At 35.2% G+C, this 24,959-nt stretch overlaps 3 protein-coding genes and 1 long non-coding RNA gene across 5 annotated transcripts; 2 read left to right on the top strand and 2 right to left on the bottom strand.

Annotated features, from left to right (window-relative positions):
- Positions 1-7,905: 7,905 nt before the first annotated feature.
- LOC140015958 (uncharacterized) lies at positions 7,906-12,606 on the bottom strand. Its single transcript, XM_072068793.1, has 5 exons — positions 12,351-12,606; positions 12,135-12,200; positions 10,079-10,400; positions 9,913-9,976; positions 7,906-8,331 (listed from the first exon to the last, which is right to left on the bottom strand). Exons 1-5 carry the CDS (start codon positions 12,604-12,606, stop codon positions 7,906-7,908), a joined length of 1,134 nt encoding a protein of 377 aa, XP_071924894.1.
- Positions 12,607-13,265: 659 nt separating this feature from the next.
- On the bottom strand, positions 13,266-14,685 carry LOC140016284 (uncharacterized). Its single transcript, XM_072069806.1, has 2 exons — positions 13,815-14,685; positions 13,266-13,578 (listed from the first exon to the last, which is right to left on the bottom strand). Exons 1-2 carry the CDS (start codon positions 14,650-14,652, stop codon positions 13,541-13,543), a joined length of 876 nt encoding a protein of 291 aa, XP_071925907.1. The 5' UTR covers positions 14,653-14,685; the 3' UTR covers positions 13,266-13,540.
- Positions 14,686-19,514: 4,829 nt separating this feature from the next.
- On the top strand, positions 19,515-20,354 carry LOC113713777 (kunitz trypsin inhibitor 5-like). Its single transcript, XM_027237566.2, has one exon. The coding sequence runs from the start codon at positions 19,617-19,619 to the stop codon at positions 20,229-20,231; it is 615 nt and encodes a 204-aa protein (XP_027093367.1). The 5' UTR covers positions 19,515-19,616; the 3' UTR covers positions 20,232-20,354.
- Positions 20,355-21,775: 1,421 nt separating this feature from the next.
- LOC113713544 (uncharacterized) lies at positions 21,776-24,704 on the top strand. Of its 2 annotated transcripts, XR_003453565.2 has the most exons (4): positions 21,776-22,026; positions 22,090-22,232; positions 22,942-22,989; positions 24,436-24,704. It is a non-coding gene; the product is annotated as an uncharacterized lncRNA (long non-coding RNA). The 2 variants fall into 2 exon arrangements; XR_011822673.1 differs by having other exon boundaries at positions 21,781-22,232.
- Positions 24,705-24,959: the final 255 nt, after the last annotated feature.

Below are 24,959 nucleotides of genomic sequence, written 5' to 3'. Positions count from 1 at the left end.
CTCTAACCAATTCTCCGCTATTTCGGGGTCAGGTTCACCCATAAACTTAGGCGGGTTAAACTTTAAGAATCTTTCCAGGGCTCTATCCTCTCCTCTATCCTGGCCCCCAGGTTGGTTAAATGGTCCAGGACCCTGTCTCTCCGCTAGACGTTCTAGGATATCAGTCATCCTATTGATGGCAGTAGCCATTTGATTACCCTCAATGTTTTCCTGTCCCTGGGTCGGTCCAGTTGCCGATCCCTGGTCATCCCCCTGAGGTTGAGCCTGTCTAGACGCTCGCCCACGGCCTCGACCACTCCTTAATTCTTTCATTAGTCTAAATGTGCCTAGTGCAAGAAATAGATTAATTAAGCGGAAGAAGAAAAGAAGAAATATATCAAAACGAGAACCAACCAAGAAAGTGTTGAAATTAATGATAATTTACATTCATAAGCATGTCAAGTTCGTACAATTAGTAAGTTAGGGGCAATTCACAAAAATATAGCACACAGGTGCTCAAAAGTATACTTTTAGTCACAGAAGACTAAAGTAAGAACAAGTGCTCCAAAAGTAGGCCACACAAGCATGCAAAATACAATGGTCTCAGCACTCGCGTCACCCTAACTAGTCCTAGCTGTACCGGTCAAAAGTCAAAAAGGGTCAACTACTAAGATCCTAGTCCACAGTAGGGCTATCAGGATGAACCTCCTCCTCGGGATCCTCCTCCTCAGCATCAGGAATCACCTCAGTAGCGTTCTCAACCAATCTAGTAGCATCGGTCAGGATCTCGAAAGCCCGGTTACGGACATCCCGTCCTAACCTAGTGAGTCGAGCCCTAGTATCCCGAAACTCCTCATTAACCACTGCAGAGGTGGCTACCTCACCCTCAATTACCTCATCGAGCTCCGCGATCCGCTAACCCTGAGCGCTAACCATCTGCCTAACCTCGTCTACCTCAGCCTGTAGATCGCGATTGGCATCCACCAACTGACGACGCTCGTCGTCCAGGGCAAGCACTATATGGTTCGGGTAGGCGAAGATCAACCTACACGAACATCGAGGGTATCTATCATATGGTGAGTAGCGTACTCGAGCTCCTCCCGCTAGAGCTCGGTAGAAGATAGTTCTAAGAGGCTCATAATGACCATTCGTATGGCCATTCCCGTTAGCTGTCGGGGCTCCATTTCCGTCATCCATCCCTGCAAAATAATAATACTTTTTAGGTTAGAAACTCAAATCACTACCTAATTCCAATATCCTGCAATGCATGCCTAACTTAATCGTTGGTTCATCCCAATTGTCACTTGAGATAGGACTAACTTAGTTGCTAGCTCGCCTCAAGTATCACTTAGGGTATGATTAAGTCATCCCATATCGAGTCTTAAAGGTAGAGTATCTAATATGTCTCCCATATAGACCTCTAACCTAGTGCTCTGATACCAACTGTGACGCCCTCACATCTCCCTAAGGCGAACCAAAGGATATCCGCGAAACGCCTGCCCAACTCTCGCCAGGACTCAAGCAATTCCATTCAACTTAAAACCAAACCGAACATTTCGAAGAGAGCAACATGAATACAAATAATGCCGAAGCGTTCAAACTTAACAAGTCACTTAACATGTAACCAGTACATCGAGTAATCATAATATGACTTAAATTCTCAATACACGTCAGGGCCCAAATTTTTACATTTCAATTCCAAAAGTACAACACAAACCAGGGCATAGCCAAAATATAGTAGAAATCCTAAACAAAAGAATAACGAAGGGTTTCTCCATACTTCTTCGAGATTCGGTCCTGTTAAGGAAAACAAAACTATAGGGTGAGCTAAACGCTCGTGAGGCCAAGAACACACATGCAAGCACATTGTTCAAATAGCAATCCCAAATTCATTACATAAAACCGTGATATTTCAATAAGCAACCATTCGAGCAGGAAAAATAATCAGAAACAATTCAAGGATATAGTAGCTCAGGAGCTAAGTTCCACTCGCTCTGCCGATGCCATTCGTATACCTTCCCGCGATGACCCTCCATCAACCAGGTCGATATTTTCATTTCCGTAGATCACCACTTACTTCCCTCCTTCCACCGTACACCTCCAAGGCCCACAAGTCATTTATAAGTCGATACTCCACGAGTATGCCAAGCAAGACCTCTCATTAGGTCGAGCTTATATATCTCATGGCTCGCCCAGGTTCCCGACCAAGCCCATTGCCGGCTCGATTCCAAGGTCGGCCTATGAGTTTGGGCGTCCCCCATTCATTTGAAATCGAGGAGATTCACTCCAACGACGTATGTAGTTATAACATACCATTGCATTTCATTCATTCATTCGATATATTTCATTTATTCATTCGAAATTAGAACGAGTGATAAAGTAAACACCCGCCTTCATTTTTAAAATCTCCAACAATTACAACAAATAAGCAGGTACCAAGGATTCACACACTTGACACTCACCGAGCAATTCAATAAGAATTATTTTCTGGAAGTTCAAGTGTCCACTGGAAGATCCTCTTGAAGGTCTCCTTGTACGCCTGGCAATTAATAGTGGATAATCACTCAAATATCTCAATTATCAAGGAAGATTGTACACTAATACAATCTAAAGAATATTTTACAAAAATGAACCTCAATTACTCGTAAATCGAGGTTCAACTTGCATTTTATTAAGTACAATATTATTTGAGTTTTTATCATGAAAATCGAGGGCAAAACGTTTGAATAATACTAAGAGAATTAAGAGTTTTGTAAAAACTCCTTTACCTCGAAAATTGAAAATTTTCAGTTTTATTATAAATTTTTGAAAATTCGTATCTCTCTCGATATAAGCCCAAAATTGGAAAACTTTATACCGTTGGCAACCTTTTGGAAAGTGTTAAAAGTTCTTAGAAAACACTTTTCCATGAATCTAAGTAGAAAGTACACAAAAATGAGCTTGAAATCACTGTTCTAGAATGTTCAGGATTGAGCTGGGGTTGGTTTTTCGCTAACTTTGGAAATTTGGCAGAATTCACTCGTTGCAAACTAGCCCTTGAAATTTATAACTCAATTAGAGGTGCAAGTAAGGTTTAGGGCAGAATAAGCGGATTGAGAATTGGAGTTTCGAGCACCGAAATACGGTAGCTCGAAGTTGGGAAAAATTCAAGTCTGGTGAACAATTTCCAGATTTGAGTTTCCAAAAATTGGAACCTTAGCTAAGTGTCAAAACGAACTTGGATTGGTATAAAATTTTGCAGTATGCTACTCCTACATGAAAGGTACCGCTCTATCAAATTTCTGGGAAAAATACCTTCGGAAAGATAGTAAATTAATCATCCAAAGTTCAGGAGAATTTCTAAGGCAACCTGTCTTTTGACTTCATTTCCCAATTCAAATCGTTTAATCAAGAAAGCTATCCAACCATGGTTCATTTGTGAAATAAAGGTCAAAAATACATCCATGATACCTTTGGTAAGTGTTTAGCATCAAGAACTTCAATTAATAAGATCACTCCCAGGTTTTGTCCCAAACCAGTCCAAGTATTACGGTTTTTCCAAAACAGGGCAGTCTTCTTGTTTTGGTCACAACTCAGTCAATTTAGCTCAGAATGGGGCATGGTTTATGTCATTGAAAAATACATTCATAGGGCTATAATATCATAGAAGAAATCATTTCAAAATTTGGCACCCAACTAGTTCAAAATCGGGCATCAATTTGCTGCCTTATCACTTCATTCCAGTTGAACAGAGCAACAGGACAGCGATTTTAAAACGTTTGGTTCGGCTCACTCACAAAGAATCCGAACGTGCATTTTATCTCAAATTAACGCCTGGAATGTCTAGTTTCCAACGCCACTGACGGCATATGATTTCGATATCTGAGAACGGAGTTATGGCCGAAACACCACCGCTGGTCAGAGCCATACGTGAACAGTTTCCAGATTTGCTAGTTTCACAAAAAAATTCATTTGCCCAACCAAATTTCATTATTTTTCAATGAAATTTTTCACACATCTAATACGTCATATAAACATCAGATTCAAGCCATTAGATCATTAAAAATTGGCCTTAAAATGGCCGAACAAGGCAGGGGCAAAATCGGAAACTTTTGCTTCTTGCACCCAATGAAATTTCTATCAATTACACACCATTAATCCATCATTTTAACCACTAAACCAACAATATATCCACCATCAATCATCAAATCAGCAACAACCCAAGAGTGGGAGTTCATAGAGCCCACTTTCACATTTTTCTAACAATATCAAGTCATCAACTTTCATGCAAGTACTTAGAGATGCATATCTACTACTATAAATCAAGTTTAAGGTGATGGATCATGTTATACCTCCTTGGTGCTTTAGATCAGAAATTTTCGGTCCTTAAGAGGCTCTAAGAAACCGTGAATGCAGCCCTTTGGTTAGCTAGATCCAACCTCCAAGTAGTTTGCTAGTTGCTCTACAAGTTTGGTGAAGATTGGTTGGAGTTTTGTGGTTGATTTGGTGAAAAAATTTTTGAAACAATGGAGTTAGAGAGGGAGAGAGGGCTGGTCGGCAATCTTGAGAAGGAAGAGAGAGAGAGTGGTCAGATTTTTAAGCTTCCAAGAGAAGATACTAACTTGTGGCCACAAATCACCCATTAGTCAACTCACATTAGGGGGCGTTTGGCGCGATTAGGGCTCGATTTCTCGCGCGTTTGGTTCACTAGTGCACTAAATCTCTAATGCACTTATTTTCATGTAAATATTATTCACTCTTAATTGTCCCGAAATAAGGGTCTAAAGTCCCTCAAATAAAGTCGCGCGTGTGAAAACACGTACCGTCAATTTTAACGCTATAACGCGAAACCTCTGAGAAATTCTTATAACGATTGTACTACAAATTATCACTTGAGTATTTATTCATAAGATTACCTATTTTAGGACCATAGTACAAGTCTCCAATATTTCAAGCTTATTGTACTCCCACGCGGTAAAATCTCCGAGCACTATTCACTATTTTTACTAAACGCACTCCAGGAAATTAATTTTTGAGACGAGTCACTTTAAAAATATAACGAAATTATATTATCATGTATTTAGGTCTAATAAGACTAGAAAATATTCCTCATGGTAAAAATCCAATTAAATAATTTATTAAGCCTATTTTTTTAGTTTGTAAAAATAATATGTTACATTAAAAATGTCAAAATGGGTAACTCGAGCAACTTTAGGGGGGTTATAATTGGGTAATGGACATAATTAAATCAACCCATTTATATGCATTTAATAATTGGATATGGGTATATTCAATTACCCATTTATAAGTCACTTAAAATTTTACTTATTTCTTTTTATTTTTTAGATGTTATTTAATAAGAAATAACGGTATTTTATTGTTATTAAATTGATACAAAATTTAAATTTATTTGCTTAGCATTCACTAAAAGTTGAGTCTAAATGTATAATTATTTTTAAATGGATACAAATGGGTGAACCAAATCAATCCGCCATTCACTAATTAAATGCAATTAATTGAACGCCCATTTAAACCCATTCAAATTTAATGAGCGGATTTGGATGAATTATTAGTGGGCAGATCCAAACGGGTCAACATAATTGGATTGTAATTAATATCTCTAGATTACATGCACTATACCCCCCCTTTGAATAAATAAAATGTGACACATGGTATCGTTTTGTAGCTTCTCACAAAAAATGGGAAAAATGCACTTTTCATCCTTAAGGTTTGGGGGGTTGACCAATTTCATTCTCAAAGTTTAACCCCAAACATATTTCATCCTCAAAGTTCCGTAATTTTGACCAATTAAGGACAATTGACGGTCAATATCCAATTGACGATCAATATCCAATTAACCATTAAAACCAATGGTTTTACCTAACAAAAAATGGGTAAAATCGAATGGAGCTAACTTTAAAGGAACAAATGCAACGGACAGACGAAAAGCTCCATTGTTATCCTTCTTCCCTCTGCCTTTCAACCCCAAAATTTTTTTGCCAATCTTTGCAGCTTTAAACATTTCATCCTCAGAGCATTTGGTAGTGGAGTTCCCTGTGCTCTCATTTTTGCCTAAATGAGGAGCAGAGGTTTTGAAGTCTCCAGTGGTTCATCAACTCCATTCTGCAACTGTGGGTTAAGAACAAAAATGAGCACCTGTTAGCGTGGCGAGAATCCGAGAAGAAGATTCCTTGGTTGCTCTCTATGGCCGGTAAGAAATATTTGTCTAAAAATGTTGGTCCTTCAATGTGTTAATTTAGCTAACTAATTTTTGAGAAATGTCATTATTGTTATGGTAGAGACCCGAGAGATGCAGGTACTTTGAATGGGTTGATGAGCCAATTTGTCCAAGAGGGAGAGTTCTCATTCCTAGTTTGCTGAAAAAGATTAACAAAATGGAAGAACAAGTTGAAAGAATGCGTAAGAGGGAGAAATTTTTTATTACGATAATTGTGTTTTTGGTGGTTTTGCTAGTACTGAGTTGGAGCAGTAAAGGCGAGGGAAAAGTAAAGGGAGGCAAGTTGCTGCTAACACTGGAGAGATTTTGCTAAAATTGCAGAAGAACATTTTGAAGCTGGCTGTGTTTGTTGTTGGAACGAGAGTTGCATTTTTTCCTATGAAGTAATATCCAATTGCAGGGTATAGAAAGGGACTTATTTTGTTTGTACAAAGGTTCCAAATGAACTCTGTAATTTATGTAAAATGTGGGATTTAGGAAGGGAAATGTATTTGGCAACAATGCAATTTATGAACTCTGCAATTTATTTTGTTTGTAAAGCTATGCGTTGAGTGTAAGAAAATGGTCCTTGTCAAAGTGTTGTTCATATCATATATATAAAATGGCCATGAACTGATAAACCACATGAACTGATAATACAAACAAATGCAAATAAACCACGCTGGAAAACAAATGCAAATAAACCAAGCTAGCAACTAAGCTGATAAACCAAGATTGTCCAACATGTACCGATAAACCAAATTGAAAAATAAATGCAAATAATACAAACAGATGAACATGAAAATAGCTGCCATATATGTATATCATAACTTCAATACAATTAAAGTGCATTCCAAATGAAATAAAGCAAACTACATGACTGTTGTTGAACATGGGTCCATAAATGAAATAAAGCCAGCTATCACATTACAGCTTGCACTTCCATAATTACTAGGCAAGGCAAAAGTTGAAACAACAAAAGTCATTCACTAATTACAAAAACAGCAACTTGGCTTGAAGAAAATTCAACATGTTGTTTCTCCTATCACAGTAGTTTATCCATTCCCTTCGATCTAGATGAACTAGGAACACTTAAATTTGCCTTGGCAGCAGCAACAACATGCATATGAACATCTCTAATCCTAAAGGGCATCTGTACTTGTTAATTAGTTTGTGTTCTGGCTTCCTTGGTGCTATATTTCACTTGAGATCTTGACAGCCCAAACACTTCGTACATATCTTGGTCTACTTGATTTGGGGCAGAGGATGTTATGTCAATGTCAACCAGTGGCTCAGCATCCTGTGGATGTTCAGTGTTTGAATCATCATTACAAACTGCAGTTGCAACTCTTCTTGTACGTCTATGTCTCTTCTGCACAAAACAGTGAGGTAGCAAAAGTCAAATTGCATAAAGACAAAAATCAAAAGATGTAGCAGGTTTTTCTACTGTTTTATTTGAAGACCCAGCAGCAGGCTTCTTGGTTTTCTTTGTTCCCTACAGTTTAAAAGGAAAACATGTCATTTATATACCAAATAGCAAAGATAGTTGTAACAAGTTATCAAAACAACTTACAACTTTTTTTCCGTCTTGACTAGCTAGATTGTTGGTAGAAGCAGCAACTTGGCTTGAACGAATATCAGTTTCTGCAACTGCAGGATCTTGAGCATCTTTGAGAAGCTTGTAGCACCTCATATTATGTTGCTTGATGACAGTATCTACACTTGTTAATCTATCCCACTCTTGTCACTTTCTTCTTAGTTTTTTCCTTGGCTTGTTGAACCTCCTCTACACTTCTTCTTCTCGGCTTCTTAGGCCTTCCAGGTGCTCTCCTATATAAGGGTGGCAAAGGACCTTCACCAACATTAGTAAGCCTCCATTCACTTTCTCCATTCATGGGACACACTGATCCTTCGTAGCACTTCATATATGTCTCCACTGTATACCATTTTGAAATATATAGTAGAGGATTCTTTTTAGCCATCCACAATGCAGCAATGGCATGGGGACAGGGAATACCTGTTAGTTCCCATTTTCTGCAAGAGCATGTTTGCTCCTTGATGTTCACTACATATTGGTCACCATATGGGCAACTGACTTCATAAAGATCATCATTTGACTTGAATGGAAAATAGTCAGGTGTTCTATCTATATTTTTCTGCATAATGTGAAGAATTCTGGGGCAGTAAGGATAAGTCTGCCACTTCTCTTTGGTCAGATCCCTATTTTTTTTTGCATTCTCTGCATCATGTACAATCGTATTGCTTCAAACATTTCAGGGTCCGTTTGAATTCCTTGTTTTTGCTTCTGTATTTGAAAAACTATTTTTCACATTCCAAATGTTACAGTAAATGTGTATTTTCAAAATAACTCTAAAAACAGTATATCCAAACATTATATCAAAAACAACTCCAAATGTATATTTCAATTATGTATATTATATATATATTATATTAATATAAATTGAAATATACAAATCAAAATTATATATTTATATATTTATATATTATATATATTTATATACATTAATATTATACATAATATGGTATATTATACATAATATAATATAATATACATAATATAATATACTTAATATGCAATATTGTATACATAAATGTATAAATATTTATACATAATATATTATGTACATTATATTATAATGTATACATTGTTAATGTATAATATTATTATGTACATTATTGTGTATAATAATGTATAATAATGTTATGTATAATATATAATATAGATAATATGTAATAATGTATAAATGTATATTATGTATATTATATTATATATATACAATATTATGTATATTATACAAATTGAAAATTATATATTATATATTTATATATTATATAAATATTCATATAATGAAATATACAATAAATATTACAAATTGAAATATTATATAAACACCATATTTATAATATTATAATATTTATAATTAATATTAATGTATATTATATATATTAAATATTTATTTGTACATATTATAAATAATTTATTTTATTTAAAAAATATTTTTATATATTTATATATATTAAATATTTATATACATTTATATAAATGTACATTTATACATAATATATATATTAATGCATATTTATAATATACATTTATATTATGTATTATATATAATATAATACATTTATAATATATTTATATATTTATATTAATATACTTAATATTAATTTTACATTTATACATTTACATTAATTATAATACATTTATACATAATATTAATATATATTTATAATATATTAATTTGTACATTTATATAATATTCATTTATAATTCATACATTTATAATAATATACACTTATACATTTATAAATGTATTTTAAATGCATAAATATATATATATATAATTTATAATTTATACATTTATATAATATTCATTTATAATTTATACATTTATAATAATATACATTTATAAATATATTTATATTATGTATTATATATAATATAATATATTTTTATATTTTTATATAAATATATATTTATAAATATTTATAAATGTATGATAAATGCTTAAATGTATATAAATATAAAAATATAAAAATTATAAATTATAAAAATACTCAAAAATATGTTTTAAAAATACCTCTAAAAATAATCCAAAAAACATCTACAGTAAAGTCTTTCGTATAGTTTTTGAAAAACAACCCTAAAAACAACTAATCCAAACGGACTTGTATTTTAAAAATGAAATTCTACAATGCTGTTTTTGAAAAATAACCTCAAAAACAGCTAATTCAAACGGAGCATCAATTATTGGCTTCTCCCTAGCATCAAGAATTTTGCTGTTGAAGCACTCACAGATATTATTCAATAACATAGCACATTTAGGATGAGTGCTAAAATAAGCTCTGCTTCATTGACTTGGTGGTTTGTCATCAAATCACTTGGCTGCCTCTATATCAATTTCAGCCATTGCTTCCATTCTGCTAATGAATTGGGCTGGTATTGTTGCTTTGACAATAGTCCATAACGCTCTCCTCAAACCTTCTCCTTTGAAACCAACAGATGAAAAGTTATTGTGCAAGTGTTTCACACAAAATCTATGGGCTGCATTTGGAAAAATCATATCACATGCTTCAATTAGACTTTTTTGTTTGTCACTCATTATTGTCCACTCATAATCCTTTTCAACTTTCAAATCTTCTTTTAATAGTTTGAAGAACCAGCACCATGAGTCCTTACTTTCACCCTCTGCTGCAGCATATGCTATTGGAAAATGCCATTATTGGCATCAACTCCAACAGCTGCTAGCAAAACTCCTCCTACTGATCCTTTCAAAAAAATACTATCTACTCTAATAAATTGTCTACATCCAGTTAGAAAACCATGCTTCACTCCAGCAAAACAGATGTACAGCCTTGTGAACAGGTATCTTGGAAGGAAAACATCTAATCACCGTATTATGAGTGACCAGCTAGTATTTATAGAAGTACAAACCTAACCAACTATTTACAAGAATACCCTTACTAACTTATTATCTACAAGAATACTAATATTCTCCTAACACTCCCCCTCAAGTTGGAGCATATATATCATAAGCATCCAACTTGTCACAAATGTATTATACCCTAGAGCCCCCTAAACTCTTGGTAAACAAATCAGTCAATTGATCTACAGACGGTACATGAGATGTCTTGATGACTCCGTCAAGCAATTTCTCTCGAATGAAGTGACAATCAACTTCAATATGTTTTGTCTTTTCATGAAACACTGGATTAGACGCAATATGGACAACTGCCTGATTATCACACACTAAATTCATAGGCTGTTTATGCTCAAATCCAAGTTCAAGTAACATGCTTTTCAACCAAACCAACTCACACACAGTGTGAGCCATAGCGCGGTATTCAGATTCTGCACTTGATCTGGATACAACTGTTTGCTTCTTACTCTTCCACGACACTAAATTACCACCAACAAACACACAATATCCTGTGGTCGATCTTCGATTTGAGGCAGAACCAGCCCAATCGGCATCACTATATCCTTCAATATCAGTGTGTCCATGATTTTGATACAGCAATCCTTTTCCAGGAGCACTCTTAAGATACCTGAGAATCCGTATAACAGAATCCCAATGACTAGTACGAGGAGTATCAAGAAATTGACTCACAACACTCACTGCAAACGAAATGTCAGGTCTCGTTACAGTGAGATAATTTAATTTACCCACAAGTTTTCGATATTATTTAGGATCATCAAGTAATGCACCTTGATCTCTTTCTAGTTTCACATTGGGATCCATAGGATTATCCACAGGTCGGCAACCTAACATCCCAATTTCACTCAACATATCGAGTACATATTTCTTTTGACATAAATAAATCCCATATTTAAACCGAGCTACCTCAATACTCAGAAAATACTGTAGATGACCTAAATCCTTTGTCTGAAAGTTTGCCTGCAGATTGGATTTAAGTTTCTAGATCCCCACAACATCATCACCTGTAATCACAATATCATTCACATAAACAACCAATAAAATTTTACCAGCATTCAAATGCCGATAAAATACAGAGTGATCTACTCCACATCTTGTTAGACCGAACTCCATGACAACACTACTAAACCGGCCAAACCAAGCCCTTGGAGACTGCTTCAATCCATATAAGGATTTTTTCAAACGACAAACCAATCGCGGATTCTCCCCTTGAACAACAAATCCAGGAGGTTGTTCCATATATACCTCTTCTTCCAAATCTCCATGCAGAAATGCATTTTTCACATCTAACTGATGCAATGGCCAATTATAAGTTGCTGCCAAAGAGATAAAAAGACGAACAGAAGTAATCTTTGCAACAGGAGAAAATGTTTCGAAGTAATCGATTCCATACACCTGAGCAAATCCTTTAGCTACTAGACGAGCCTTCAACCTATCAATAGAACCATTAGGTTGTACTTTTATAGTGTACACCCATTTACAACCAACAACCGACTTACCAGACGGAAAAGGGACAAGATCCCAAGTACCATTTTTCTCCAAAGCAAGCATCTCTTCCTGCATAGCTAACCTCCAACCAGGATCATTGAGAGCATGAGTAATAGACTTAGGAATGGATACCGAATCAAGAGATGCAACAAAAGAAGAATATGACGGAGAGAGACGAGAATAAGAGACAAAATTAGAAATAGGATGAGAAGTACAATGTCTCTTACCCTTACGTAAAGCAATAGGAAGATCTGACTCACAGGAGGGTGTCATACCTGAATCTGAAGATTGAGAGGTAATTGGTGAAGTGCGTAGCATATCAGGAGTTTTCTCAACCATGGAACGACGAGAATAAATTTGAAGATTAGGACGAGATAATCGAGTGGTGGAATCTGGTGAACCCGATAACTCAGGTAATAAAGATGAAGAGACTGGTAAAACAGGAGGAGGAAAAGAGGAACACTGGTCTAATTCACAAGACATACCTTGCTTCATAAAATAAGGAGTGGATTCAAAGAAAGTAACATCAGCACAAGTGAAAAAACGATTGAAAACTGGACTGTAACATCTATACCCCTTTTGCGCTCGTGCGTATCCTAAGAAAATACACTTAATGGCACGAAAATCTAATTTATCCACCCCGAGAGCAAGCTGATGAACAAAACACACACAACCAAAAATACGAGGAGGCAATTTAAATATAGGGTCCTGAGGAAAAAGAATGGAGTGAGGTAGTTGGCCTCCAAGAATATCGGATGGCATGCGATTAATTAAATAACATGCAGTTAAAACTGCATCACTCCAAAATTGTTTGGGCACATTCATGTGCAACAAAAGTGTCCGAGCAACTTCGATTAAATGTCCAATTTTCCTTTCAGCAACTCCATTCTGTTGTGGAGTGTGAGGACAAGATGACTGATGAAGAATACCAGACTTAGGCATAAAGGTATCAAAAGGAGTGGAAAAATATTCTTTCGCATTATCACTACGAAGTATACGTACAGGCACACCAAATTGAGTTTTTATTTCTGTAACAAATGCACAAAAAATGGAATATAGTTCTGAACGATTTTTCATTAAATAAAACCATGTAACTCTGAAAAAATCATCAATAAAGATTACAAAATATTTAAAACCTAACTTTGAAGTGACTCGACTAGGACCCCAAATATCAGAATGAACTAACAAAAAGGGTTCCGAAACCCGTTTATTGACCCTAGGGGCAAACGAAACACGATGATGCTTTCCTAATTGACAAGACTCACATTCTAATGAAGACAACTGACTCAAGGTAGGGACTAACTTCTTCAAATTGTGTAGAGACGGATGACCCAAACGACAGTGAATTTCAAGCGGAGAAACAGTAGCAGGGCACGCAATCGGACCATTAGAGTTGAGAAAATAAAGACCATTATGCTCATGTCCTCCACCAATCGTCCTCTTTGTCTTCAAATCCTGAATGACAACAAAATCAGGAGAAAAAATAACTGAACACTGTAGAGATTTAGTAAACTTACTAACGGACATTAGATTAAAAGGCAAACTGGGAACGTAAAGAACAGAAGGCAGCGGAAGAGATGAGTTAATTTCTACAGTGCCTAGTCCTTTAATTTTAGTTGTAGATCCACCAGCTAAAGTAACATGAGGGAAGGAAGTAGACTCTTGAAAATTAGAAAAATTTCTAGAGGTACCTGACATATGATCAGTAGCTCCGGAATCAATGATCCATGAGTCAAAATTAGATGATGTGGAGAGACAAGCCATAGCATTACCTTTTTGTGCTACAGAAGTGGAGGGAAGAGGTGCGTGATTTGCAGTTTGGTACTGCAGAAATTTGACATAATCTTCCTCAGATATGGTAACTGTCTTCTGGGACCCTTGTGCTAAAGAACTTGATTCAGTTTGGTCAGTGGTAACCGTATTGACAAACCGAGGTGGTTTTCCATTTAAATTCCAACAAGTATCACGAGTGTGATTCTTTAAACCACAATGATTGCACTCACGGGTGCCTCGACCTCCACGACCCCCACGACCTCCTCTACTTCTTCCTCCACGAGAGCCACGTCCAAAATTAAGTTGCTCTGTCCGATTGTTGTTAGCAATTAAAGCAGATTTGTCATTAATTAGAGCAACATCACCCTGTGCATTGTCCTTAGATGCAGAACGTAAGACCCGAGCATACGCCTCTGCAAAGGATGGTAATTGTTCACCTGCTAAAATTTGAGATTTGATTGGTTCAAATTCTGGTTTGAGACCAGCCAGGAATTTGAGCACAAGCATTTGTTCTCTTTGCCTCTGCATAACCGTGATATCACTTGAGAGAGGCATTACAGCATTTAATTCCTCTGAGACTCGCTTAAGATCAGCAAAGTATTCAGTTACTATCTTGTTATCTTGTTGCAACTGAAAATACTCCAAAGAAATATCATACATCCGTGAGAGATTACTGCAATATAATAACCGGACATAATCCCAAACTTCTTTTGTTGTCTCACAATGAGAACACATGTAAGCAATTCGTGGTTCCATAGAATTCCATATTGCTCCAAGAATTTGGGCATCCTCTTGAATCCACATTAGTTTCTTGCTGTCCTCCGTAGGGGAGTCATATGTGAGATAACGTTGCATTCCTAAGTCTGTCAGATAAATCTTAACAGCTTTTGACCACTGTTGATAATTGGTATCATTCAACTTCCAATTTGTGATTTGAGGCATCACCATTGGCATAATATTAGTGGACGTCACAATACCTTTTGATAAACTTTCAGTCATAGCGAATAGCACTCCAAACCCAAGAAAGGGTCAAAACTCAAGACGAATAGTACGCGTGAACAGTGCGCCGTGAACAATAACGGCGTGAACAGTGCGCCGTGAACAGTAACGGCGTGAACAGTATTTTTGCTAGATGTTTAACCTGAACCCTAGGACTCTTGCTCTGATACCATGTGAACAGGTATTTTGGGAGGAAAACATCTAATCACCGTATTATGAGTGACCAGCTAGTATTTATAGGAGTACAAACCTAACCAACTATTTACAAGAATACCCTTACTAACTTATTATCTACAAGAATACTAATATTCTCCTAACAAGCATCTCAAATCTGCCTTTCCCTGTTTTTGAGTCTCTAAAGCCATCAACAGTTTTCATTATAATAGTGCTACCAGGGTTAGATCTTCGAATTTCATGCATATAAACTCCTAATTTGCTGTACTGGTCTTTTTCACTGCCCTAAACAATTTTCATTGCTTTTCTCCTTGTCCTATATGTTTGATTTTTTGTGAAAGAGTACCTATTTTCTTTCATTATTATCTTCCTAAAATGCTCCAAATCTAATTTAGGATTACACCTAAACTCTTCACAGTACTTTTTAGCTACCCATCCAGAATGCACAAGAGGGTTATCATATGTAAAACCACATGTGTGATTATCTTCAAATGTTCTTGTTTGAATAGTTCCATCCCCACTTAATTTTCTAGCATATATAACCCAATTACATTCACTATTTCTGCATCTAGCCCTCACCCTCAATCTATCTATTTTCACAAACTTATAAGGTCTGCCTTGTTTCGCACTATAATTATGTACAACAGTTTTGAAAAGTTTCAGACTTGTAAAGGACATGTACATCTCTAATTTTGGATTGTCAATATGCTTAGGATCAAAAGTACGAGACCTCAATTTAGACTCTTCATCATCAGACTCATGAATGCTTTCAAAATCAAATTCAGAATCAGGAACCTGTTCTGTTTCATCAGAATCAGGAACCTTCTCTGTTTCATTCAAAGGATCAGGAACCACATTTTTTTCCTGTGATTGTCTACTCCCAACCATTCAGCATTTTTGTCAACATTATCATGAAATATACCATCATCAGCATCATCACCTATTTCATAATCTGAATCAATAGCTGAAAAAAAAGTCTCATCACTTGCGTTGGAATCATTATCACAATTATTAGTAGCACACCTTCCTTGACCTTCATCCCTAATATTATTGTTACCATCACCATTTTGGAGTTCATTTTCTGTCTCATCTACCTCATTCGGATCATAACCAAGTTGTTGCACTAGAATTTCATGAAAAGATACTTCAAGATATAAGTTAACTTCCTTAGTTGGTCCAACCTCTCCCTTAACATAACCATTCAACTCCTTACTGCTGTCTATCCTCCTAAAGGTGTTATTCTCCCAACCATAGTACACCTTATGACCATATACACCAGCACTCTCAGTTAATCTATCTACTTCAAAAACACTTAGATCTATACTCTCAATATAGTCAAAAACACACAAATCTCCACCTTCGTAATGGGGGTCAGGAGTATATGAAATGAGGCCTCCATGGTGATATCTTAATGTAATAAATGTGCTGCCCGTTTCTGGTTAAAGAAAATAATATAGATCAGACTCTTCAGGAAAAAAAAAAAGACTTCATCATTTCAGCACAACAAACTGTTGACCCACACAAAAACTACCAAACAAGGACCACTTTAACACTTTTTCCATACATATGGGCAGATACACATGGCTGGCAAAATATACCAAGTATTATTGTTTATTAATCACTCTCACCACAAATTTATAGTCAAGCGGCAACTATCATCAGACATAAGCGACCACATTCACACTATAATAATCAAACCAAGACAAATTTTTTGATTTATTTATACCTCATGCAAATGGCCAGATCTGGAAAAAAAATTGCCGTAAATTGTAGTGGGCAAAAAGTACAAACACAAGGGACCACATATCAAGTTTCCTTCTCCAAAAAAACACATATTTTTATGCAATGTAGTTGTTGATTTTGGGTATAAATACCGTAATTTGGGGGTGGACAAATGTGGAGCTCTTTCTTCCGCAATGCCATTTTTTTCTTCACCTAAAATGCTCCACGGATGCCGTCTATGCCCTCCTTCTTGCCAGCAGATGCTCAAAAAGTGGATGAAACGATTGGCCAAAAAAACTTTTAGGGCTGAGAATGGAGAAGAAAGAAGGAGAAGACAGGAGCTTTTTTCCTTTTGCTATTTTGTGCATTTTTGTCCGTTAGAAAAAGTGGCCATTCGATTTGACCCGGTTATGTTGGGTATAAAGTTGGATCTGATGAATCATGCTTCTCACGTGCGAAGTTCCGTCCCAATGTTTGATTGTCCTCTAATTCCCATCAATTGTCCTTAATTGGTCAAAATTACAGAACTTTGAAGATGAAATGTATTTAGAGTTAAACTTTGAGGATGAAATTGGTCAACTCCCCAAACTTTGAGGATGAAAAGTGCATTTTTCCCCACAAAAAATTGTCCAATGTCCAAAAATGTATGACCACGATGATACGGTAACTTTTCAAACACATAACGCGTATAGTTTTAACAAACAAGAAGAATAGGAACTACGCCTGTTGACCCTTTCTATGGATCTGGGGTGGTACAGTTGGGTCTACCCACTTTGAGTTATTCGATTTTATAGGCAGGCTCCGTGATCCTTTCTTTTGGGCCTTGGTCTATTTGGATCAAATTCATCTCTCACCTTTGTTAACCACGCTAAAATTTTTAGGTTATTGAAGAAGTAAAAAAAAAAATGTTCATTACCCGCAGTTGAAGGTTGGTACAAGATTTACATTCAAGGTCTCGTGATATTACATATTTCTAAAATTTTTACAAAAAGGAGAGATTTGCACTTTGCAGTTTGGTAAAACTTGCAGTTTAAATGCCTGATAAATTGGGCAAAATCAAATTGACATGAAAGGACAGGTTCTATCTAGTTTTCTGCTCTATTCTGTATTTTGTGATGATACCACCACTTTGGCATGTTAGAAAGATGTAACAACTTATTTTTTTATGAATGAATGATTTGATTATCAAAAAATGAAAAATAAAAAAAAAGTGTCTGATTCATCGGAGGAAAAGTATTGACACAAATTTTTTCTGGATCAAAACTGTTACTGAGCCTTTCTTGTCAAGCATTCTTTATTTATTTATTTTTTCTTTTGGTTCTGTGTATAAGCCTTAGTGTTCTACCAAAATGTAGAGTCCACCTCTCATCCTGTTAGTAAACTTGATTCTGTTTTGCGTCAAATAAAAAAAAAAGTGAAATATTTTCTTCAAAGACTGTTTCCTCCACACAAGATTCCCAATCCAGTCACACCTACCCCACAAACATGTAAACAAACCACGTTAGATGCCCAGATGGATCAAGGGCGATATTCAAATACTGTACCGGCTTTTTCTTCTCTCCGAGGATTCATAGTGAGAGTTTTCAATAGTTTTTCCATTTTTTTTAAATATTAGATCTAGGTTTTCTTTTTAAGTTTTGATTACTAGATTTGGAATTTTTTGACTCTATACAGCAGATTTTACCATGATATTTGAATTTGTGCTAATTAATCAGTAGATCTGACGATTGAAAGCATGCAAAAATATTCTTGAAGTTATAATTATTTTATTTTAATTTTTACCCATTCTTTGGATTTGTAGTATGCATTCTTCTCAAATCTATTTTTTGATATCTATATATAGTTAATAATGTAATTTCTACTACTAGTAGAGATTTCAACGAAATTATAATATTTTATAAAAAAAACAAAGTACCTGCATTATCAAAGACAATAGAAGTATACGTGAGCACTGCAACCTGTAGAATCATAATAACACTTATGCAGTTATGCCCACTTTGAAAATAATTTCTCTCATTCAAACTTAACAATCAAAATTTAGAACAATTCAATTTCCATAATTCCCATCACCAACCTTACTCTGACTCTAGAATCAATCACAAGGTAGGATTGTAGAGAACCCTCATATTTTTAAATCTAATTCTAGTGAGTAATTCCTCTACAGATGTACACCAGGATAAGATAATAAATAGATATGCCAGTCAGATAAAAGAAAGCAATTAATAGAGTGGTTGACTACTATCATGAATAAGTGTTGATTGACTATACTCAATTCAAACTTCAAAGGCAGCTTTGGGTAGATCCAATTTTGTTCGGTTATCTCTTTTTTACTAGTAATTTAGTGTATGCTTACACAAGTTGTTGTTTCATGATCACGGTTAAGATAATTTACACTAACAACAAAATTATATAATTTAATTAAATCATGCAAAAAATACAACAACATAATATGATTGGACAAAGCCCAACTCAACGTGTCTTCTTTCCTTCAATGTTCATCGATTTGTCTTGTTTAGATTACAAATTTTTTTTAAAAATTTATTTTTTAATATTATATTTTTTAAATTATTTTTTTATTTCTCTTACATCAAATCATTATTGTATATTTATTTAATGAAAAAATCTAAACGAAATTTTCTTACGTACCAAAAGTCCTCAACCTTGTGTCATAGACTAGTAGGGACACCTCCAAAGTCAATAACGTTTATCAGCGGAAAAACATATTAACCCTAGATCCCTATCAACTCCAATATTTCTCATACTCCAATATTTCATATTTCTCATAAATCTTCCAACTTCAAACACACTAGACATACAGCAGAGAAATGAAGGAAACGCTACTACCTTTCTTCCTCTCATTTCTTCTTTTCACCTCATCCCCCTCTTCAGCTGCTCGACCAGCCAGTAATGCCGTTCGTGACATAGACGGAAAAGAGGTCATCGTCGGAGCCCATTACTACATATTGCCGGTTATTCGCGGCCGCGGTGGCGGCCTAACTCTTGGCAGCGCCGACAACGAAACTTGCCCTCTTGATGTCATCCAGGAGCAGTTTGAAGTTAAAAGGGGCCTCCCGTTAACGTTTACACCAGTAAACACCACTAAAGGCGTGGTCCCAGTTTCAACTGATCTGAACATCAAGTTCTTTGCTGCTACAATTTGTGTTCAGTCAACTGTCTGGAAGCTTGAATTTGACGCAGATATATCACAATACGTGATAGTCAGTGGCGGAATTGAAGGAAATCCAGGCCGTGAAACCATAAGCAACTGGTTCAAGATTGAAAAATATGATCAGGATTACAAGCTCGTTTATTGTCCTACTGTTTGTAACTTCTGTAAGGTCATCTGCAGAGATGTTGGGATATTTGTGCAGAATGGGAGGAGACGTCTTGCTTTGAGTGATGTACCTTTCAGGGTTGTCGTCAAGAAAGCTGAATATTGAATATTATCCTTGTTCCCTTCGATTTTAAGTTTCTTATCCCTTTTTGTTTCAAGTTAAATTACGAGTAATAAGAAAGAATGTACAACTCCAGCGAATAAGATTTGACTCGATCTTTGTTCAAAACATGCAAGTCATCTACATGTAAATCATGTTTTGGTTTTAATAGTATTTGGGATATCATGGAAAATTTTAGTGTTTTTATTGCATACACCTAAGACAAGCAGGAGCCTTTTCTCAGTAAAAACATTCTTGAACAGTGTAACACTGTTTGGATAAATTGTAATTCAATTTTTATTACTTGTACAACTTAAAACAGAGACGTGATATTGAGTTGATGTTCGCATGGATTTGATACATATTAATTGTATATCTATTACAAAATTGTACGAGTAGTTGACAATGAAATACAAGTTATTTAAATGTTGTTACATCAACGATTCCTGCACCTAAGTGTGCCAGATAATGGCATGGATCGGACGAAGAAATGCACAATTATTTCTTTTTCTTATTTTAGGCAAATGTATACACATGTTATTACAAATCATGAACTTGTAGCGGCATATATTTCGTGTTTGGATCGAGAAGATTTGAAATAAAATAATTTGTTTCATAAATTTTAATTTTTTTTTTATTTTTCTAATTATCTTTTTATCTCACAGATATCACATTATAAAAAATATTACAGTAATTATCTTAAATATAAATCATCCAAATAAACTTCTATCCAAACAAACATGTGAATTTTGAATTTGAATACTATTATATATGGGCCTAGTGTAATGAAGAGACATTTAAATCATATAGTAGTAACACTGTAACAGAACATTTTTCATACTTCGAAAATTTGGTCAAATATGGAGAAGGAACAGCACTAATCTAAACTGTGGACTATTCGGATTCTGGATCCAGCCGATAGACTTTTCAGCAGTGTAAATCTGATACTTATATGCATATGTGCTTTGGTCTAATCTTTCTTATAGTGTTCAATTATAATTTTTTTTCAAAAGAACATTTAGATGCATATCATGTGTGCAGAAATAAAAATTTAAAATCTGAATAAAGATAATATGCCAAGTATCCAGGCCTACTAATGTAGAAAAATAAAATCTTAACACCAATGGTGTAAGAAAAATTGATCCTTGAAATTTTAATCATTCTACGTTGAAAAGACAAAAGAAATTTTTTTTTTGAGCATATATGGACCATTGGTGCTCTTTTTTTTTTTTTTTTTTTTTTTAAATTTGGAGCTCAATTGTTTAGTATAATATTTCTTCTCACTCTTTAAAGTTTAAAAATAAATGTGAGAACCACAACATAAATTTTCGGGACCAGGTGTCTTAGGTACAACTTTTTCTGTCGGCTGATCTTCATTTCTATTAAAGCTATTTAGGGTGCGTTTGGTTCCCTATAGAATTGGGGTTTAGAATTGGAATTGGGACCTAATTCCAATTCCATTGTTTGGATTCTGCTCCCCTCAAAAAATTAGAATTGAATCTGAATTCTATAGGAGTCCAATTCTATGAATTGAATTCTTTACCGGATCAAAAAAGAATTCTAATTTCAATTCCACAATTAAACGGGTCCAAACGCGGATCTAATATGGATCAAAAATTAAAATCGGGTCAAGGGTATCGGCACCCCTCTCTTTCTATCTAACTCACCATTTTTCCTCAGCCGCAGGTGCTCTGCTCTCCACCATCGCTTCCACCTGCAACCCTTTCCCACCACCGTCTTCCCCCTGCCTTCCGTTTCTCTGGCCACTCCCTCCATCCTTCGCCTCTCTCGCCACTCAGAAGTAAGCATATCTGCATAACAATTTGTTTCCTATTATTTTCACCTGAAACTGATAGACTCTCAGATGCTATTTGTTGTCTTTCTGATGAGGATCAACTGTCAGCTGTAAACAATTGAGTCAGGGTGGCATGTGATGATAGCGTAGAGGAAGATTTTTAATGGACCTGACAGCTAAAAGGCATTTGATTCATTATTAAGATTCAAAAGGTAAGACAAGTGCGATTTGAAATACAAATGTACGGGTTCTTTTGATGTTGAAATTTCCCAGATTTCCACTGAAATATAATCATAAAATCCTGGGACGAGCATTGGCTTTCTTGTTGCAATGTTGTACTCGTAACACTTGTCTTTCACTGATATATTCCCACTTCCTTGTTTGTGGAGAAGCTGTATTACTTGACAAAATTTTCAAAATATATACGTTTATTCCCCTGCCTCCTCTGTATGATTAATCAATTGCTGGTGAAGTAGTTGTCAAATATTTTATTAGATGCTGATGCATATTCATCTCCATGTGTTTTTGAAATTAGCATGAAAAATGGGAAAAATTGAGGAATTTACTTGTTAGGGAAACTTTTTGTATTTTTAGTATGAAAATGAATAATATTTGTATATTGCAGGAGTGGAAAAAGCAAACTTATAACAAAAAAGATCAAGAAAACTTGGTGGAATTGGACAGATTTTCAACTGAATGGAACTACTAAATTGTTAAACTAGCTTAGCTCCTATTATTTATGATGGTTGAGTGAGATATTCCCTAGACAATGCAAAGTATTTTTTTCATTTTGTATTTTGTTATTGCTGTTTCTGGGGGTTGTTGTACTCAAATCTTTTATAACTCCCTTCTCATATGGTTCAGTAAGCTGTTCATTTTCTATTCTTTTCTAAATTGCCTTTTCCTTTACTTATGTTTCAGGAGATACCTACTGATCAAGTTCTAAGGCAGTTGAAGTACATAGAGAAGGTATGGCATTTTATTTTTTTCATATCGCATCTTTATCTATCTAGTCAGACTCAGAATTGTTGTTGGTTTATAAATGTCAGCAATCACCCGAATCTTCAATAAGGCGACTTCTCTCTTTCCCTTCTTCCTGGTCTTTCATTTTGTGAAATGTGCTTTATTTACTTCCAAGTCTTAATCTAGCTCTCTAAGATGACCTGAGGACACACATTGTTACCAAATACAGATATTCCAACTTCATAAGAGGTAAAGAAAAAGTGGAAAAAAAAGGGTACCCCATTTGCACATTCGCATTGGTCAAGGCATCACCATGAACCTCCCACTTCTTAAACTCAGTAGAGGCTAACATAAATGAACTCGCATTCCGATGGCCTCCACCACCGAATTCCTGCATGTGATTCTATGATGTATTAACTCTTACTCTAGCTATGCATTTTCATAACTGTAAGTATAATAGTTTTGGAAGAGTATTTAGATGTCCAGAGAGAGAGTTCAACATTCAGGGAGGTAATCGAATATAGATTGGATGCACATATATATATTTTGGTATTCTTTATCAACTGATCATACATACATGTTCATATAATTTTGAAATGGTGCAACAAATTTTTCAGTGTACTTCTGATTTTGTTTTGAGTAGACTATTGCTTGTGCAGTTTTCTAGGGGAGACTTGAATGATGCACTTATCGCCTTTTCTAAATTCAGCTGCTTTTGAATCTTATTCATTATCGGACCTGCTCAATCAACTACATAAATTTTTTATGTTGCCTAATTCAAAATAAATGTCGTCTGCATGCAATTCCGTTTGGATTGCATTTTTCAGGTGGTTTTTTTAATATATTCGGTTAAATTGGTGCTGTGAATCTTCTATAGTAAATTATGGGTGGTCATGGGATTGTTGGAAACTCACGAGTTTGTGGCATTGATGAATTTCAGAGGGGGGAAGGAATGATTACCAGAAGGTTAATTTCAACAAGAGCAAATTGAATATTGATTTGAGTTTTGGCTCTTTTAAGTGTAGAATTCTCCTTACTCATTAAAGAGACTAACACGCTCTCTACAAAATAATTGGTATCTTTGAGGCATAAATATCACTTCTGAATCTTGATGCCTTCTCTTACTGAAAGTTCATTCGACATTTAAGGCAAATCATTTTTTTCTAGTTTTGTTTGAAGACAGCATAAGCAGATAATTGGAATGTCCAGCCATAGTCATAGAACTTAAAATACAGGAATTCTGTTTACCTTTGATGGACGTTTCCCTTTATTTACTCTTCAATGATATGAAATCAATGTCCAGCCCAACACGTTTTTAAGTTTAGAGATCGATTGCCTTTCATGACTAGGTGCATATTTGCCTTTCATTTTTAGTTCTATAATGCAGTAGCTATTAAATATGTTCTTAAGAACATGACATTGTGATGTTTTTCTGGTGCATATATGCCTCAGATATGGCATCTGAAGCAACATCTCAGTCAAAAGGGAAAGGCAAAGGGTATTTCACTTGGACTCCTGAAATGGATCGTGTAATGGGCACCTATTTTATTGACCAAATGAACCAAGGAAACAAATTGGATGGTAAATGTGCATGGAAGACAGTAGCCTGCACCGCAGTAATTTTATGTAAGCAAATGTTTCATGAAAACAATTCTAATTCATAATGAATTCTTTTCTCATGCAAACAAAGGATTTGGAATTCCAAATAAATTCCGTATCAATTCTATGCATTTCCCAAACGAAAGAATTGGAATGACTTGGAATTCCAATTCATAGAATTCCAATTCTAATTCTATAAAACCATAGGTTAGGTTAGCCTAAACTCGGTTCATCCGGTCTGAAAAAAGCTCACTAAATCTAAGTTTTAAATGGACTATACAAAGTTTGAATCTAGATCTTAGGCCCAAACTAAATGTTAGCCTAGTTTAAATTATATTAACCTCAAATATGATCAAAGTCCAGCCCATATACGGGTA

This window comes from Coffea arabica, chromosome 10c (genome assembly GCF_036785885.1).
Source record: "Coffea arabica cultivar ET-39 chromosome 10c, Coffea Arabica ET-39 HiFi, whole genome shotgun sequence".
NCBI classification, from domain to species: Eukaryota; Viridiplantae; Streptophyta; class Magnoliopsida; order Gentianales; family Rubiaceae; genus Coffea; species Coffea arabica.
Note: the sequence above shows the minus strand (reverse complement) of the source record. Positions and strands in the feature narration are given on the sequence as shown.

Coding starts and splice junctions, on each gene's coding strand:
- LOC140015958 (XM_072068793.1), bottom strand. CDS start 12,606: ATGTCTTGTGAATTAGACCAGTGTTCCTCTTTTCCTCCTCCTGTTTTA. Junction 12,201..12,350: donor TCCTATTGCTTTACGTAAGG/GTAAGAGACATT, acceptor GTTGGAGGTTAG/CTATGCAGGAAGAGATGCTT. Junction 10,401..12,134: donor TCTTGTCCCTTTTCCGTCTG/GTAAGTCGGTTG, acceptor ATTTTCCAATAG/CATATGCTGCAGCAGAGGGT.
- LOC140016284 (XM_072069806.1), bottom strand. CDS start 14,652: ATGGAACCACGAATTGCTTACATGTGTTCTCATTGTGAGACAACAAAA. Junction 13,579..13,814: donor AGCTACTGATCATATGTCAG/GTACCTCTAGAA, acceptor GTTGTCATTCAG/GATTTGAAGACAAAGAGGAC.
- LOC113713777 (XM_027237566.2), top strand. CDS start 19,617: ATGAAGGAAACGCTACTACCTTTCTTCCTCTCATTTCTTCTTTTCACC.